Source organism: Terrapene carolina, unplaced genomic scaffold, assembly GCF_002925995.2.
Source record: "Terrapene carolina triunguis isolate 2854851 unplaced genomic scaffold, T_m_triunguis-2.0 Scaffold210, whole genome shotgun sequence".
In the NCBI taxonomy this organism is placed as follows: Eukaryota; Metazoa; Chordata; order Testudines; family Emydidae; genus Terrapene; species Terrapene triunguis.
In genome coordinates this window covers 25,160,578-25,180,031 of record NW_020664561.1, presented here as the reverse complement: position 1 = coordinate 25,180,031, position 19,454 = coordinate 25,160,578, and the positions used below count along the sequence as shown (strand labels likewise).

Sequence of the window (19,454 nt, the reverse complement as noted above, 5' to 3'; positions counted from 1 at the left end):
TATTAAGTTTGCGGATGATACCAAACTGGGAGGGATTGCAACTGCTTTGGAGGACAGGGTCATAATTCAAAATGATCTGGATAAATTGGAGAAATGGTCTGAGTTAAACGGGATGAAGTTTAACAAAGACAAATGCAAAGTGCTCCACTTAGGAAGAAAAAATCAGTTTCACACATACAAAATGGGAAGAGACTGTCTAGGAAGGAGTACGGCAGAAAGGGATCTAGGGGTTATAGTGGACCACAAGCTAAATATGAGTCAACAGTGTGATGCTGTTGCAAAAAAAGCAAACGTGATTCTGGGATGTATTAACAGGTGTGTTGTGAGCAAGACACGAGAAGTCATTCTTCCGCTCTACTCTGCTCTGGTTAGGCCTCAGCTGGAGTATTGTGTCCAGTTCTGGGCACCGCATTTCAAGAAAGATGTGGAGAAATTGGAAAGGGTCCAGAGAAGAGCAACAAGAATGATTAAAGGTCTTGAGAACATGACCTATGAAGGAAGGCTGAAAGAATTGGGTTTGTTTAGTTTGGAAAAGAGAAGACTGAGAGGGGACATGATAGCAGTTTTCAGGTATCTAAAAGGGTGTCATAAGGAGGAGGGAGAAAACTTGTTCACCTTAGCCTCTAAGGATAGAACAAGAAGCAATGGGCTTAAACTGCAGCAAGGGAGGTCTAGGTTGGACATTAGGAAAAAGTTCCTAACTGTCAGGGTGGTTAAACACTGGAATAAATTGCCTAGGGCGGTTGTGGAATCTCCATCTCTGGAGATATTTAAGAGTAGGTTAGATAAATGTCTATCAGGGATGGTCTAGACAGTATTTGGTCCTGCCATGCGGGCAGGGGACTGGACTCGATGACCTCTCGAGGTCCCTTCCAGTCCTAGAATCTATGAATCTATGAATCTATGAATCTTCATGAGTTAAAAGACTGGACAGTACCAGCAAATCTGGGTAGGAAACATCAGGAGTCAGAATGTCCAGTGATACTGGAGAGAACACCGAAGTACGATCAGTGCATCTTATGTCTGTTTGCTGGAGGCAGTACCGATGGCTATTTCAGTTTGGCTCTCAAGTTCATGTATCTCAGAGGCACAGAGACCAGTGCCAATGCAGGTCCTGCTTTAGATAGCTTGCCAGTCAGTTTCTTGGTACGCAGCATGGATTTCTTAGCTGCTGCTGTCTTGGTACTGTAAGGGATGGGACTGCGGTTTTAGACGGTTCCAAAGGGCCCCCAGGGTCTTTTCTTACTGTCGCTGTAGAGATGGTTGCTGCAGCGCTCTGTGGATCATATGTATGGGGGGCGGGATGACTCAAATACTGTGGGTCTCAGCTAGCACTCCACTGATAATTGTTTGAGCCTGTCCTCCTCAATTTCTTAGATATGCTCTTAAAAACTAAGTAGATCTTACATTTGGAGGGGATGTGAGACTTCTTGAGGCACCAAAGGCAGTTTGAAAGTTCTTTGCTGCATGAGAAAGACCTATGGCAGGTTTGGCAGGGTTTGAAGCCTGGAGTGTTGGGTATAACCTGCACTTGTGGCTGTGAATCATGGACTGTGAAAAAAGAAGGTCCAAACAGTGCACAAAAATAGAAGAAGGGAAAGGGAGCCCCTCCTCCCCTTTTAAAAGCATAAACTGTGCTAAAAACAACGTATAAATAAAAATACTAAGAAAATTTGGAGTAAGAGATGTAGCAAGCCATAAGGCTAGCTACCAGACACTGCAAAACTCTGTCTCAAGCTGCAGAAGGTTCAGAAGGTACTGGAATGTCGGCTGGTCCCTCCCTGAATGCCCTTGTATCAGAACACAAGAGTGTCTAATGAGCAAGCATGTACCCACAGACACTGCTGATAAAAATCTTCAATCCAGAGTGCACGGGTGCACACACATCCTGACATGGAGCATCCATAGCACCACTATTCGAAGAAATGTCATACATGCTACTCACTTAGCCAACTTGAAGGAAGGAACTGCTAAACTAAAAACTGTCCCCAGATTATCTGAAGAGCATCCTCTCAAATGACATAAGCAGTTTTAGCTTTACTGCTTCACTAGAAAAACCTAGTTATAGATTGGAAAACCATATATGCAGACAGAGACTGAGACAGACGGACAGATACCATTGTGAAGATAAAATCATTGATTATAAAAATTGCAGAACTGATAAATAAGGCTCCATGTGTGTCACAGAGGTCACGGATTCCATGACTTTCCGTGACCTTCATGACTTCTGCAGCAGACCCGTGCGGCTGGCCCAGGAGCCGCCTGAGCAGCTCGGGCAACCCCTGGTCAGTCACATTGGCTGCTGCTGGGGCAGTCTTGGGCTCCCCGTCTCCCAGAAGCAGGTGTTTGGGGGTGTGTGGGGTGGGGCGGGGCTTGGGGCCATTGCTTACCTGGGGGGCTCCTGTCCCTCAGCTCCCCTAGCTCCACATGCTGCCTCTGCTGGCAGCCAGGCACCGCCCCCAAAGCGCCCATTAGCTGTGGTTCCCAGCCAATGGGAGCTGCAGAACCGGGGCTTGGGACGGAGCGGAGGCAGCATGTGGAGCTAGGTTGCTGGGGCTGCCGCTTCCCAGGAGCTAGATAAGGAGCCTGCCCCTGTCCCACCAACTCCTCCCCCCCCCCCCCCCCCCCCCCCCCCCCCCCCCGCCCCCCCCCCCCCCCCCAAAGCACCCGCGGCACCCCAGTTTTAGTCAGGGATATTTTTAGTAAAAGTCATGGACAGGTCACAGGCCTGTGAATTTTTGTTTACTGCCCCGTGATCTGTCCATGACTTTTACTAAAGATATCTGTGACTAAAACATAGCCTTACTGAGAAAAATGTTCCAGTCCCAAGAGCCAATCATAAAATCAGCAACTACAAGCAGATTTCTAAAATCTCATGGACTGTTCTATGGGCCCTAATTACTTGTGAAACACAACGTACAGAAGAAGAGCTGAAGCAACTGACCTAATCTCAAATGTACCACAGTTAGCTACTGCGGCATAATAAAAGCATTTCCAAACAAATTTGCTTCCTTAAGCGGAGGGGTGGGGGGAGAAAGACTTTGCAAGTTTCTTGTTTGAGTCTCTGAGCACCTGTTCTTTAACAATTATGGCTTGCATTTCAAATAAATCAAACACAATATTTGTAATTTAAGAACCAAAGACCCAGTTTGCAAGACCCAAAAGCTGAGCAATTAGAATGAAAAGTGAATAAAAACATAGTACATTGCTCCAAATAGATTATTAAAGGCTATTAAAATAAAATTCATACCTTTATCATTCTAGAGAGGTCTCCAGCATCTGCTAATTCCAACACTATGTTTAGCTCATTGTCTTCAATGAAGGAGGCATAGTATTTAATTACATTTGGATGATTCAGTTGCTAAGAAAAGATAAATAGATGTTTCATTCTACAGCATATCATCTTAAATCACTGACCAATGAAGTATCCTTTCTTAACAAGGAAAAACTAATGCGCTACAAAATACTGTAGCATGTTACAAAAAGTATGTGCTAACATGAATTATTTACATAACGTAAACATTTCAAGTTTGCAAGAATTTCTGAACCCATTTAAAATCCATCAAGTCTCAAACTATGCTATAATTTTGAAGTAATAAAAGAAATGTAAGTCAATAGAAGTTTATTTAGATTAATATAAAACCTCAAAATAATTCTGGAGGTTGTTAAGCCTCAAATTGTATTCAAGTGATAACTAATAAGACAACATAAAATACCATAAGATGACTAAAAAGATCTCTAAGAATTAGGTAGGATTTATTTTTAAAAGTTAGGCTTCTAAAAGTAAATAAATTTACATGTTAAGCTGTAAATTAATAAATACATGAATTGACAACAAAAAGTGCATGTTTATGTTTTGTAACAAACATTTGCTCACTCGCTCTCTTTTTTTAAAGTCTGAGCTAATTTAACAACCTTAAAGCTAACTCTATCTTTCAGGAAAGGATACTTATTTAAATATCAAAATGAAGCAAAAAATATCAGCAGGCTTCAGGTGTCTGTAGAAGCAGGTAGGTAGGTATGAGAAATGTGTTGAAGTAGGTTAATAGTTGAGTGGAAAAGACACAGTTTAACTTGTAGATTTTCAACTAGGATAATTCAGGTTTGTATATAAGAAGTTAAAAATGTATATTATTTATAGATACCTATATATGATTTCCTATCTTGCAAGAACATGCCGGTCATGGCCAAACTCAATGTATTATAAAAACTAAAATTAATCCAAACTGTTGTGTTTCTTGGAAGTGACTAGGCCAGCTGTCAAAGTCACATGGTTAGGTTGCACTTCTGACCCCCATTAGGTCTATCTCAAGTGCACCCTTTCAAATGACAGGCCCTGAGCCTTCCCGCCTCTCAGAGTGGAATGCTAAGATTCTCTCACTCACAGAACCAGTTCTAGACTGAAACATCGCTCTCTATGGAAATATGCTTAGAATGTGTTTTATGCTACATATGCCATGTAACATATCTCCGTAAAGGTTATGATCTACTGAATGTATTAATCCTATTTGCATGCATGTATCATTTTTCTATTCGATGTTATGAATGTTGGCTGTGTACTGGCTTGATTTCTAAATAACCTTAGTAGAGTATTTGGTCAGTTTCTGGAGAAAGGAATGTTGAAATTAAGTACCTAATCAAGAAACACTTAAAGGACAATGGATCTTGGAATGCTCCAATCCACATAAGAAGTCTACTTGAGGATGTTCAAGGTAGCATGTAAACAATGGATGCTACCTGTAAAAACTGTGAGTCATGCATGGACATGTGACTTGCCCAGGTGACTCCTAAACTCCATCTTGGAGCTGGACTTTGCATAGGAGTGAGGAGGGGGTCTCCACCCACAAGAGAAAGTCTATTTAAACCCCTGGGAAACCCCTCCATTTTGTCTTCAGCTGGCTAAAGAGAGAGGATACCCCCCAGGATACCTGAAAGAAATTGGAACAAAGGACTGACTGCAAGGGGTGTGAGTAGGGTGATCAGACGTCCAGATTTTATTGGGACTGTCCCGATATTTGCTTCTTTGTCCCGCGTCCCGACCAGTTTGGTCGGGACACTGGACAAACAAGAAATTTTGCCCTCCCGCAGGGACTCTCCCCCCCCGCCCCAGCTCTGCCTCCTCCTTCCCCCATTGGCTCGCTCCCCAAATCCCCGCCCTGGCCCCACCTCTTCCCCAACCACGCGGCATTCCTCCTCCCTCCCAGGCTTGCAGCTGAATGGCGGCACAAGCCTGGAGGGAGGAAAGGGGGCGCCTGGATCCTGGAGCTGGTGAGTCAGCTCTAGGCACCGGGCGGGCAAAGTGGGGCTGGTGAGGGAGGGAGGGAGGGAGATGGGGGAGGCTCAGAGCTGAGCCCCCCGCCGCGTCAGAGGGCTCCTGCCCGGTCCCCGGGCCGCTGCACATGGGGGCCCAGGGCCGGGAGCGCAGCGCGGAGGCTGCTCCAGCCCTGCAGCCGCTCCAGCCCTGCAGCCCGCGGGGCAGTGTGGAGCGGGCGGGGCCAGGTGGGTGGCGCGGGGGCATGGGCCGAATCTCCGCTGCTACCGGGCAGCCCTGCGCCTTTCCCTCCCGCGACTGCAGCTCCTTCCCAGCGGGAGGCGCCTCCTGCCCCCCGGCCCGCCTCGGGCACATGCAGCACGCGTCCCGCCGCCGGCGGGGAGCCCCGTGCCTCTCCCACGGCTCCTTTCCGGCGGGAGGGAGACTAGGCACGGGGGACGCGCGCCGCATGTGCCCGGGGTGGCGGGAGGGGTGTCCCGCTGGCAGCAGCGGGGATTCGACCTGCGCCGCCCACCCGGCCCCCGCCCGCTCCGCGCTGCCCCCGCCTGGACCCACCGCGCACCGCATGTGGCCAGGGTGGGAGGCTCCGCGGGGAGGGCCGCGTGCTGCCGAGGCCTGCTAATACCCCCGGCCCCTCTGAACCTTTTTTTTTCTTGGCTCGGCCCCCCTCGGCCCCCCCGCGTCCTGATATTTTATATCTCTGATCTGGTCACCCTAGCTGGGAGTGATTGCTGGACCCAGGCTAAAAGGAGATTAGTCTGTAAAAGGGAGCATTCTGGAACTGGTGAGGATCTTATCTGTATTCAGTTTGATTATACATAGATGTGCGCATTTTATTTTATTTTGCTTGGTAACTTACTTTGTTCTGTCTGTTACTACTTGGAACCACTTAAATCCTACTTTCTGTATCTAATAAAATCACTTTTTACTTATTAACTCAGAGTATGTATTAATACCTGGGGGAGCAAACAACTGTGCATATCTCTCTAGCAGTGTTATAGACGGCGAACAATTTATGAGTTTACCCTGTATAAGCTTTATATATATAAGCTTTATACAGGGTAAAACGGATTTATTTGGGTTTAGACCCCACTGGGAGTTGGGCATCTGAGTGTTAAAGACAGGAACACTTCTGTTAGCTGCTTTCAGGTAAACCTGCAGCTTTGGGGCAAGTAATTCAGACCCTGGGTTTTTGTTGGAGCAGACGGGAGTGTCTGGCTCAGCAAGACAGGGTGCTAGGGCCCTGAGCTGGCAGGGAAGGGAGGGGTAGAAGTAGTCTTGGCACATCAGGTGGCAGCTTCCAAAAGGGTTTCTGTAATCCAACCCGTCACAATCCCCTTTTTACCAACAGTGTTTCCACAGCAGATCCAACTGGATTTGGCATTTGCAATAGGTGTCCCTTCATTAGCTGTTACCAGCAGGTAAATGCAATGACTAAAAACAGCTTTGTCAAAATATTTATTTATTCATAGGCACACAGCATCCAGAGAAAAGGGTTAAAATAACAAAGGGCCTACACATGTATCTTACCTAAAGTTTAGGCAGACCCTGCTTCTGAGGCCCGGGGTCCCATCTGCCTCCCTGCAGCCACTGCCTCCCCCTTCAGCTCAAAGAATGTATCTACTCAAGAGTGTTTTATTCCATGTTCCTCATCTGAAAGCCACCATCCTTCCCCTCAAAAGAAGCCTGGGGTGATGGGCTCATCTTGGTCAGAGACTGGCTTCAAAGGCATTGACACCTGTATTGCCAGTGATTGGATTATCTAAAGCCATTGTCTGCCTTTCTATGGATGGTCAAGGAACTTTGGCAGGAATTAACACTAAGGGTATGTCTTCACTACCAACGTTAAAGTGCTGCCATGGCACCACTTTAATGTGGCTGTGTAGTCGTGGCACCAGCGCTGGGAGAGAGCCCTCACAGCACTATTAAAAAACCCACCTCCACAAGGCGAGTAGCTCCAAGTGCTCAGAGAACAGCTCCCAGCGCTGGTGCACTGTCTACACTGCTGAAACTTGTATTGGTCGGGGGGTTCATATCCCTGAGCAAGACAGTTTCAGCGCTGTAAAGTGGCAGTGTAGACAAGGCCTTAGAACCCACATAATAAACAGCACAATAGCAAGTATGTAAACAGAGATACACACTATATTCATAAAAAATAATACAGATAGCTCCCACATTCTTCACACAAACAGTCAATTCTGGTTTTGTAATGACTGAAAATTGTATGTCCTCGCTGCTAGTGTGATGAAGTATAGGGTTAGGGTTTTTTTGTTTGTTTTTAAAGTAGGTGTGTTCTTTAAGGGCACAGAACTAGGTGTTTGTCTCATGCAACCTTAATTCCATCCCCTTGCGTGTAAGCATTACAATAGTACTGCTCAACATCACAGAAGTCTGTGGCAGAGCCAGGAACACAACCCAGCTTCTCCGGGTCTAAGTCCAGTACTTTGAACACAAGAGAACATAAGAATGGCCATGCTTGGTCAAACCAAAATTTTCTCTTCTTATGTTCCTCTGTCTCATTCACTGTCCACCCTCTTTATTAAATGAAGGAGACTTGTAGAACAAAGAGTTTGTGATTGTGTAATTAATAACTATCAAAACACATAGGCACAAGGGGCAAAATTCTGGGAACCTCAATTCTGACATTTCCTGATTTTTAAGTGCTTGGACTTTGCAAACTTAGTTCCCACAGTCTAATGTTCTTTTAATAGTGTTTTGTAAGTAATTTCCTTTTATTTTTGAAAGCAAACTAAAAAAAAAAAATCCATTATGGATTATCAGTAGGGCTGGAATCCAGGACCTTTTCTGTACAGCCCAAACCTCTACCTAACTAGGAACAGTAGTAAGCTCTTCTCTCCTATGTGGATCATCTCTATAATTCCTTCTAGAGATGAAGGATGGTTCAATGGTTAGATGGACCTGGATTCCATTTCCGGCTCTGCCACAGATTTCCTGTCTGACCTTGGTAAATCCATCTCTTTATGTTAGGACTTCCCTGTCTTGAAGGAGTGTTGTGAGGATAAAAACAATGAAGACTGTGAGGCACTCAGATATTACACTGATCGGAATAATACACCTAGACAGATAGCCTAGTGGTTGAAGACAACACAGTCACATATATAAGATTGGCACATTCATTCTGAAAGTAGTGGGGCTAAGTGAATGAGAATTTACTCTGGCCTCCAAAGGAGTCCATATTCTGGAAGCTGACAAATTAATATTTGTTCTCCCTACTCCATTCTGATCTGTGCCCTTCAGGAAGTGCAGTGCAGAATCTGACTCAAATTCCACTGCCAGCTCTGACAGAAGAAACCTTATGCATCTTTCAGTTACTGCAACTATAAAAACAATGAAAAAAATATACTTTCCTGCCTGCTAAGATAGGGGTATGAGGCTTTGATCAATAATAAGGCATGTGAAGTGCATAGAATTCAGTGGAACAGCAGTGACCAGAACTCTCAGCACCCAGAACTCCTTCCTGGCACCTGACATTGCTACTGCATCAAACCCACCATCTAGGGCTCTAACTCTTGATCCTGGTAGTACATTTGGTGCAGTTGTCATGTTTAAGATCTCAGTACAGATGGAAAGTTTTTAGATTTTAGCAGATAACCTCTAAATAAGCTCTACTGAGCATGTGCACACGACTGTTTGCAGAAGATTACAAATTGCCCAAATATGTGTAAATTTTAATGAGGACTGCAAATAGTCCTAGGGCCAGAGAAGAACTATCTCCTTTCCAAATTTCAAGTCCCTCCACTAAAGTATAGATACATTGGAGATCTTCAAAGAAGCAACTGAAAAAAAATTAACATAGGCAAAGCATATGTATTTCCCTCTAACCTCATTCTTGAAAACAGGTGAAGCCTTTTTGCTGAAACTCTTGGACTGAGCAGGGAGAAGGGAAGGAGAGACAGGATACTGAAGAAAATCAGAGGCAGAGAGCAAACATGGAAAATTTCAGCCTGTATGGTTGAACTCTGGCCAATTTATGAGAAACTGAAAGCAAGGGCTTGTACTGGAAAGTGTACAAACTTAACCAGGCATTGCTACTAGCTCCATGTATATTATGAGGAAGTGGCTGCTCATCTGGAGCAAATTAGACAATTTGAGGTAATTTACTAAGCATACCTTTAACTCCAATTTTCTTTAGATGACCAGAAAGTTTTCCATTAACCTGTGTGAATTCTGCTACTAACCAGAACGCAGAATACAGAACGTCATTTCAAGGCAGGGACATCAAGATGTAGACTGTGGCATGTGAGTTTTCTCCTAGCCCATCAGTCACCTTTCCCCCTCCATCACACTCTCATCTGGTGGCTACTATCAATCATTTGACCTCTGAATGGAAGGGTACAACTGGCTTTAAACCTACATCAGTGCCCCCCTATGAGCTGGATGGCAAAAAACACTGTAGGGACAAATCACCTCCTTGCAAGAAACTAAGGCCTGGTCTACACTTAAAAATTAGGTTGACCCAGCTATGTCGCTCAGGGGTGTGAAAAAATCAACATCCCTGAGCAACTTAGTTAAGATTATCTAACCCCCAGCGTAGACAGCACCAGATTAATTGAAGATTTCTTCTGCCGATCTAGCTACTGCCTCTCAGGGAGGTGGATTACCTATGCTGAGGGAAAACCCCTCCCTCCCATCGGCATATGTAATGTCTACATCTGAAACACTTACTCCTGAGGGAATTCTGCACCAAGGAATTATGCGCACAATATTTTAAAATTCTGAAAATTTAATTTGCCAATAAATAAATGTCTCCAGCATGGCAGTGGGGAGCACAGGCCAGTGGCTGCATTGAGGTGGGAGATCACCATGAAGCCCCCACCTCCCCTGGTACAGGGACTCGGCAGTGAGGCTGCACCTGACCCTGACACAGTGCAAGGGCTGGGCCTACTCCAGAAATACCCCAGGATCCTGCCCCTCTGCGTCAGGTGCACCAGGTGTGGGTGAGCAGGCTCAGCACAGCAGGATCCAAGTGTGGAAGGGAACCAGGTCTGGGATGAGAGGTTTCTGTGGGGGGCAATCTGGGTTCGGGCAGCTCAGTGGGAGATCTGGATGCACAGAGGCTCGTTGTGGAGTTCCAGGTGCAGGGGAGATGGGGCTCAGGAGGGGGGGGGGGGGGGGGGGGGCGCTCAGTGCAGCTGGCTGGGGATCAGTGGGGTTGGGGACTGAGTATGGGGAGCTTGTCGGAGGTGTCCAGCTGTAGGTTTGATAGGCCTGGTTAACGGGGGAGCTCCAGCTGCTGCCGAGGGGATGCCGCATGCCAGGCTCCCACTTCCCCCTTCGATTCCCCTATCCCCTTTTCTTCTCCATCCCCCTCCCCGGACTCCCGCATTCCCCTCCCCCTTCCTTCCCCACTGCCACTTCCTCCCAGGGCCAGCTTTAGCAAGTGCGGGGCCCGATTCCTGGGGCTTGTACTCACCGGGGCGGCGCTCCCAGTCTTCGGCAGCACTTCAGATTGCCGGCCGGGGGAAGGCGGTCATGGGGCTTGCCGTGCTCCAGCTGGGGTTGCGCGGCCGCGGGGCTGTCGCGCTCCGGCCGGAGCTCCAGAGGGAGAGCGGGGCCGCAGGGCTTGCAGAACTCCGGCCAGGAGAGCGGGGCTGCGGGGCATGCCATGCTCCGGCCGGTGCTCTGGCCAGGGGAGCGGGGCCGCCGAAGACCCCGGAGTGGACCACCGCCAGGGTGAGTAAAAAAATTAAAAAGGCGCCTATGGCGCGGGGCCCAATTTCGGGGAATCGGACGAATCGGCCTAAAATCGGCCCTGCTTCCTCCCACCCCTTCAGCCCCCCTACCCAGTCCCACCACAGGCACTCACTGTTGCACCGAATAGAAAACAGGAAGGCTCCCAACACACAGAAGGGGAGCACAACTAGCACTAGGACCCAGGAGGCGGTGTTCAGCTGCAGAGTCAGTGGAGCCAAGACACAGCCTCCTTTGGCTGGGCAGCTCTGCGCTTGCAGAATGAGGGGGAGCAGTGGCATGTAACCCTGTGTGCCCCCCCATGCCTCGTCATTGTTTGGAGGGGGACAACCCGCCCCCCTCCCCCCCCAAAATGTGCCCAAGGTCGTGTGCATTTCCCTGTCCATGCAGCTTCCCTGCTGTTTTCTGCAGGGAAACAGAAAATCTGGGGGTAAAACGGGGAGGTGTTTTCTGCAGGCACACAGTCCTGCAGAATCCCTCCAGGAGCCCAGGAGTAAAGCACTGCAGCGGTGCCACTGTAGTGTTTCAAATGTAGAAGAGCCCTAAGCAAATCTATTTCACAACAAGATCAGCCTCCAGTAACCCTGGAAGTGACAGTGAAATTTATTCTGGTGAAGCTCCCCTATATGACAATGTGCTGAACTTCTGCCATCATGCCAGAAGAGAAAGTTACTCACCTTGTGCAGTAACATCGGTTCTTCAAGATGCATGTCCCTATGGGTGCTTCACTGTCGGTGCCCTTGCATCCCTGCACTGCTGATCAGAGAACTTTGGTAGCAATGTCCACTGGGCCCACACATGCGCTGTTCCCACCTCCTCATCTGGCTCAAGGCTAACTAGCCTTGCACGGGGAAACCTCCTTCAGTTCCTTCTCTACCGCAGAGCACCTTATAGAGAACTCTGAAGTACAGGGGAGGAGAGGGGGTCGTGACGCACCCATAGCGGGGCACATCTTGAAGAACCATCGTTACAGCACAAGGCGAGTCACTTTCTCTTCTTCTTCGAATAGTGTCCCTATGGGTGCTCCACTGTAGGTGACTCCTGAGCAAGTGACCCAATGGGAAGCTGGGACTTCAGAGTCGATTCTGTTATGGATGACAATACTGAGGAGCCAAATCAAGCATTGGAAGCAGAATCCCCAGTGATGGCATAGTGTTCTGCGAAGGAATGCACAGACGCCCAGGTAGCTGCTGTGCAGTTTTCCGGGATGGGGAAATCCTTGAAGGTGGTGACGGAGGAGGAAACCGATCTTGAGAAGTGTGTATGGATTCCAGATGGAGGTACTACATTGCAAACATGATAGTGTTTGACGCAGTTTGAGACCCACTCAGTGTCTGGGCCGATAGTGCTGCACCTTTAGTCCTATCCACAATGGAAAGGAAAAGCCTAGCTTTCCTAAAAGCCTTCATCCTGCCCAGATAGAAGGCCTAGGCTCTCCTAACATCCAGTGCATGTAGAATAGCTTCCCTATCATCACAGAGAGGCTTGGGATAAAAGTTGGGAAGTGAATGAGTTGGTTCTTGTGAAAGGCTAAAGTCACTTTGGGGATGAACTTCGGGTGTGGCCTGAGCATGACCTTGTCAGGAAAAAATACTGTAAAAGGGGGGTGTGCCATAAGAGCCACTATCTCCCCTATCCTCCACATGGAGGTAATGGCGACCAGAAATGCTGTCTTCATTGACAGGTGTGTAAATGAACAAGTGCCCGTAGGTTGGAAGGGCGGTCTGGTCAGGCCCTTTAATACTAAATTCAGTTCCCATGGTGGGGTAGGATGTCTGGGTTTGGGAAAGAGGTTCGCTACGCTCTTGAGGAACCTCTTTGTAGTTGAATGCGAGAAATCTAAAAACCCCTCTGTTTGTTAATGAAAAGTCATTATGGCCACCAAGCATACCTTGGGATAGTCCAGACTTCAGTAGGTAGTCTAAGACTACTGGTAGAGTAGCAGATGTCATGGTAATTTATCTGGAATTACACCAAACCTGGAACCTGGTAAGTTCAATGGGTAGCCAATTTCCTACTGTGTAGTAACACGTCCTGTACCTCTTGAGAGCAGAATCTCTCTATATGTTGGAACCATGAAGGAACCAGGCCTTGAGCTGAAGAATTTGCAGGCTGGGATTGAGAGTGCATCCTTTGTTCTGCGAGAGGCGATAAGGAGTGAGTCGAAGAGGGATTGGCAGATACATCACCAGCTGCGGCAGGTAAAGGTACCACATCTGTTTTGGCCAGGTGGGAGCAATCAGTGTGACATTTGCTCTCTCTTTTTAATTTTAAAAGGACTTTCAGCAATAGAGGAAATGGGGGAAAGCATATAGAAGGCTCTTGTCCCATGAGAGAAGGAGAGCGTCCCCTAACGAGTTCTGTCCAAGGCCTGCCTTGGAGCAGTAGCGCAGGCATTTCTTGTTCAGCTAAGTGGCAAACAAGTGTATAGTCAGTGTCCCTGACTTTCTGAATATGTCGTGGAGTATTACGGAGTTCATCTCCCATTCATGGTCGTGTAGGAACTTGCAGCTGACAGTGTCCGCTGTCATGTTTTGCATTCCTGGTAGGTAGAACGCTGATTTTGTAACATTGTGGGAAAAGCACTAGTTCCATAGCTTTAGTGCTTCTGCACAAAGGAAGGGCGTTCTGGCATGCCCCCAAGGATTTATATAGTACATGCATGCTATGTTGCTTGTCATGACCCTTGTGTGTGTACTTCTGATCAGCGGAAGGAAGTGAGCACATGCGTTCCTGAGCGCTCTGCGTTTGAGGAGATTGATATGAAGTCACACCTCTGTGGGTGACCACTTGCCTTGTGTCATGAGGTTGTTGAGATGTGCTTCCCACCCTATGAGGGATGCATGGTTGGAGAGGAGTAGTGACGGGGGAAGGGGAGAAGCTGTATGAACGGGAGCCCCGTGCAAACATTTGCTGGGTCCTTCCACCAGTTCAAGGATTGTTTGACCTTGGTGGGTAATGACAGGGGTTTGTCTAGGTTGTTTCTGTTCAGCCTGTGAACAGAGCTGGACCATGACTGGAGACACCGCATGCAAAGTCTATCAGCTTATGTACATAGCATGCATGCATACCCTGCATCACGGTAGTCCCCAGATAAAGTGAAAGAAGTAACTAAAGTTGTTGGGTTGGGGGGGGGGGGGTTGGTTTTTTGTTGTTGTTTTTTTAAGAGAAGAAAAACCAAAGGAAACTCTAAACTAACAGATAAAAGAAAGATTAGTAACTACTTAAGTTCAAACAATAGGTTAACGATCCAAGAGCTAATAGCACGGTCTCTATCCAGGGGCAGTTGAGAAGGAACAGACGGAGGTTCGCCCGCGCAACACTAGTTCGTCTCGAGCCAGACTACGAGGGGGGATAGTACATGTGCGGGCTCAACAAACACTGCTACCGAAGTTCACTGATCGGCAGTGCAGGGACGCAAGTGCGCCTACGGTGGAACACCCATAGGGACACTACTTGAAGAACTATATTTTAGTTACTTGAAATAGCAATTTAAATTCAACCCACTTTAAAAAAAATCAGTGCATTATTGTACATGATACTGAATAAACATTTTATATCTTATTATTGTGTTTCCTTCAAATGTTTGAACATGAAAGCTTGCAGTTTAAGGTCTTCTGCCTCTGAATACTTGCCTCCTTAAAGAGAGTTTATTTTTTCAAGAAATGAAAAATGAAATTAAATGGAAATCTTTAAGTATTACATTTAAAAGCCTCATGTACAAGACAGAGGACATTTCATCACCATCTACTGTCAGAGTGGAAAAAAAAAAGCAATAAATTATAACTAAACCTATGAAATTCTTTAACAAGTCTTTACCTTAAGAAGATCTATTTCTTTGATGCAGTCAGCCCGGGCTTTGGCATCCATTAAATCAAATATCTGCACACACACACAAAAAAAAAAAACACATTTTTTCTAACAGCAGCAAACACTGTGTCATCATCATCAATTATTTTATAGCGCCACCAAAAGCATGCTAAGCACTTGATGGGAAAACATAGCATTGCAATAAGAACTAACTCCATTATACTTAGTACAAGTTTTAGTACCGAAACAGATGTAATATTCTTTCAGATACTACTTCTTACAAAACAAAAGCAACTATCGATAGTACATTTTTTCAGTATTTTTCAAGCTTTTTTTTAAAATAAATACAAACTGAGTATTCTATACTGAGTCATGTTCTTCTGGTAGCAAATGTGAAATAATATTTGAAATATTTATTAATAATATTTTCAAAAGCACATTTCCACAGCCCTGAATTAGTATTTATGAGCATAAAACAACCCAACTGCCAAACAGCACATGACCTAAACAAAGTAGAGCCACAGAATGATAGTCCACCACAATAACGCATCAGTGTAATTAGCTGCTAAATACCTTATGCCCTCTTAATCATCTCTCCTTTCAGTCTTAACTCTGCTCTCCATTTTCCCTATAGATTGCTGACCTTCAGCATCACCTAATGGCTCCTCAACCTCCTACTATCTTCTGTTGGTATCCTTTCAGGTTCCAAGTTTGGTACCTTTCTCTCTTCCATCTGTAGTCTTGATAGCATCATCACTCCCAAGGATTTCATTACCACTTCTATTTATTGACTGACATCTGCACATCTACCCCCAACCTCTTCACTTTAAGTCCACTCTGACACTCCAACTTCCTCTTATTGTCCCTGCCATCTCAAGCTCATTGTCTCAGATACTGAACTTAGCCTCCTTCCTCATCCCTTTCTACTGCCTCCCTTCTCTATCTTAACTGACAACTACCTTATTTTTAGAGCCCTGCAAATCCACGGGTATCCGCTTTGTATCCATGAACCATTTCTGCGGATTGCCACGCAGATGAGGATACAAATTTTGTATCCAAGCAGGGCTCTGACCGTAAGAGCGGGGCAGGCAGCTGTGAGGAACCGCAGCACGGATCTTCCACCTGCCCTGGGTGGGAGGCCTGGGGGGCAGGGACACTGGGCGGGGGGCTGCTTGGGCCCCCGCCCAGGGCAGGTGGAGGGCCCGCCTGGCTCTTACCGTGGCTGGGCTGCGAAACCGGGTAGGGGAGAGCCACGCTGGCAACTGTGGGGAGCCTGGGTCCCTCCACCTCCCCTGGGCGGGGAAGCTGGGACATTTGGCGGAGGGTCTGGGGGGGCAGGGACACTGGGCGGGAGCTGCTCAGGCCCCCTGTCCAGGGTAGATGGAGGGTCCACCACGACTCCCCAAGACCCGGCTCCGGCCGATGAGGGAGCGGCTCGGAGTCGCAGTCCAGCCATGGTAAAAGCTGGGCAGGCAGCTATGGGGAGCTGCGGAAGATCCTCCACCTGCTCTGGGTGGGGGGCCCAAGCAGCCCCTGGGCAACTCCACAGGTCTCCCCTTTTCCCCCGGCCAAGCCAGCGTGGAGCCCAGCCACGGAGCTGTGAGGAGCTGCAGCAGCCCCTCCACCTGCCTGCAGGGGGGTAGGGGCTGAGAACAGCCCACGCCCATGTCCCTGCCCCCCAGGCTCCCCACCAGGCGTAGAGCAGATGGAAGGTCTGCGACGGCTCCCCACAGCTGCCCGCGGCTCTCCCTGACTGGGCTCTGGCAGGGGGATGCCTCGTAGCCTCAGCCCAGCCCCCTGTGTACAGCCCTGCAAATCCGCGGATCCGCAGATAGTTTTTGCGGATAGCGGATCAGATGCAGATACACATTTGTGTATCTGCGTAGGGCTCTACTTATTTTTCTTGTCTCACGATCATAACTTCACTATCATCTGACTCTTCTTTCACTCTCACCCACTAGCCACACTCCCACATTTTCCTCATCAATATAAACAAAATCTGCCCTTTCCTCACTAACCTCACTGCTAGGACACGTGTTTCTTGTCTCTCATCTCTCACCTTGACTTTTATAGCCTCTTACTCTGACATCGCTGCTTTTCACCTCTTTTCCACTCTCTCATCTGCTCAAAATACCATTGTAAAGTCTTGTCCTTGCCTCCTCCCATGCCAGCCACATCATTCCCTTTACTGGCTTCCTGACTCTTATGATTTAGGGTCTTTGTCCTTATCTTACAACGTCTATCCTTTTGCTCTCATTTCCTCCAAATATCACTCTCTGTGCTTGACCCTACTGTTTCCTTTGATTTTCTCTTAGTCTGCTTTGCATTCTACGATGAAGTAGCTGTGTAACTGGAACAGCAGATGTACAACTGGAACAGTTTTCTTCATTTTGTTTGCCAAACGCCCTCTCTCTCCCTCCTGAGATATCTAGCCTCAAACTAACTAGATCTCAACACTATATTTCTTCCAGGACTCCTTCCTACCTCCTAGTCTCCACTAACTCCACACACCAGCCCTTTTCTGAAAAATTGCCCTGTTAAAATTGCAAGCTGTTCAGGACAGGGAACATGACTCACAATAGCTGTGTTTGTTTATGTAGCGCTATAAATTATCTTTTAATTAGACTTTTTTCAGTTTATACTGTATGCTTATCTCTCTCAGATGCTCCTCAGAAAAAGCTGAGTTATGTTCCCTTACGATGATCAAAAGCAGGCTCTATTGAAGAAAAGCGATGAATGAGTCAAGAGCCGAGGGCTTTTTCCTGAGAACACCCTGCCACCAGCCCCCAGATATAAGAAAACGTAAGGACTGTCAGCACCTCGAGTGATTTTAACTGCGGAGTAAAAGTACTAGGAGAGAGGCAGTCTGCCCCAAGCCAAAAAAATCAATTCAATAATCAAAAGCCAGTGCACTCTCTTTGGAGCACTGATGTAATACTACAGCCAGCATCATATGAGCGCTTAAGCCACAGTGTGTTCCGTCATTTGAGATGCCACTATCTAATGCCAATCTTTAAACCAAACAGAAGGAATCCTGAGAATCCTTAAGATTTTTTCATTCGTGGAGCTCTGATCCTCATAAGATAGGGTACAGTGTGTACTGACTAGCCTCCACTTGAGCATTTAGAGTCTTTTGATCTCAAGGCTGCCAAAAAAAAAAAAAAATCAAAATAGGGTGGATCTGGGGTTCGCCTTATGAAAAAGATATTACCAGGTTCATTATTAAAAAGTCAAGCCATAAAGAAAAAAACTACTTAACAGGAAATAGAAAAAAAATCCCTCAACTCTTTGTATGTTAATACTACAGTAATAACAAATAGACTGAGCTAGAAGTAATGAATCAGGAAGGAGACAGTGAAAAAATAGAAACATGGCAGGATAAGTCATATGAATGGAATGTTAACACTAAGAAATAAAGTCATGTCAGATGTAACAAAGAAAGGGGGGGGCTAGTATCATACATTAAATTATTGATATAAAGTCAAACCAATACTAATGGAAAAGACCGAAGTTGAAAGTTTTTGAGTTAAGGTTAGGGACATGACTAGAAAAGGAGAAGTCATTCAGCATCTGCTATAGATCTCAAAACCAAAATGAAGAAACCATCCCTACTTAATCACCTTGTGTGATAGGGTGTTTTGGGGCTGGGCAGCCTAGTGGCTAGATTACTGATCTTTTTAGTCTGTATGGTGGGGGGAGAGGAGGGAAGAGGTGGTAACCCTCTACTGGGTCCCAGCCTGGGGCCTGTGCAGATCAACACCTAAACAGGGGAGAAGGGGTCTCCTTCCCAGCAGGGAGTCAAGATCTACTTCCCTGGGCTACTTCCTACAAGTCTCTTCAGTTTGGGTCATGGCCACACTAGTCCAGTTGCCCTGAGTGCTGGGGCTTATTTGCAGCCTCCTCTTGGCAGGGGAGCCCTTACTTGCCTGAAGCAGCTACGCTGGCTGGTCGCTGATCCGTCCGTTAGGGCAGGCAGAGAGCTCCTGGCTCCTCACCAGTCAGCCCCTTTCTGATCCAGGCTCCCTTCGTTTCTCCCCACTCCAGGACTGGCATTGGCCTCAGGTATAGTGGGGCAGGGCTAGCTGAATCCAAACATTTTCTTTAACCCCCGCTGTGCCAAGCGGCAGTTTTTCCTGCTTTCTCACACCTTGACACTGATCTAAAGTCTTAAGACTTGGTGATAAATCCTGGGGGACTTCAATTATTCAGATATCAATCTTCTGGGAAACACAAAGTGTTAAATTCAGTCAGTAAGGGGATTACTGAAATGTGTTAAAGGGTAGTTTATAAAAATGAGAGAGCTTTGGGGCAGGCAGGATACTATTGGGGAAAGAGTGACAAACCTGGAGATGGGTACATGGAAAACTTTGATAAAGTGAACAAGAAATGATCAGAGAAAAATTTAATGATAATGGAGAAAAATAAGCAGGTAAAATTGTGGCAGTGAAGGAGACCAGAGGTCATAAAACTTCACAATGCACCCAGAATTAGTGGCAAATCACTTTAGTCTCCCAGTTTACAGCCCATTTGATGTGCTATGGCTCAGTCAGCAATTTTCAAATATCCTTTTTTACACATACTACTTTTATTCCATTAAGGCTACCATATATATATACACACACACACACACACACACACACACACACACACACACACACAC

The 19,454-nt window shown here is 46.8% G+C and overlaps 1 protein-coding gene across 2 annotated transcripts in view; it reads right to left on the bottom strand.

The window, feature by feature from the left end:
• Window positions 1-19,454, bottom strand: part of LOC112115861 (serine/threonine-protein kinase Nek7) — a 129,228-nt gene that overhangs the window by 61,744 nt on the left and 48,030 nt on the right. For both annotated transcript variants that reach the window (XM_026655469.2, XM_026655470.1), the window contains exons 4-5: window positions 14,804-14,866; window positions 3,251-3,361 (exon numbers count right to left, since the gene is read on the bottom strand). In XM_026655469.2, the coding sequence (XP_026511254.1) occupies window positions 3,251-3,361; window positions 14,804-14,866 (174 nt within the window). The remainder of the gene's footprint in view (window positions 1-3,250; window positions 3,362-14,803; window positions 14,867-19,454) is intronic.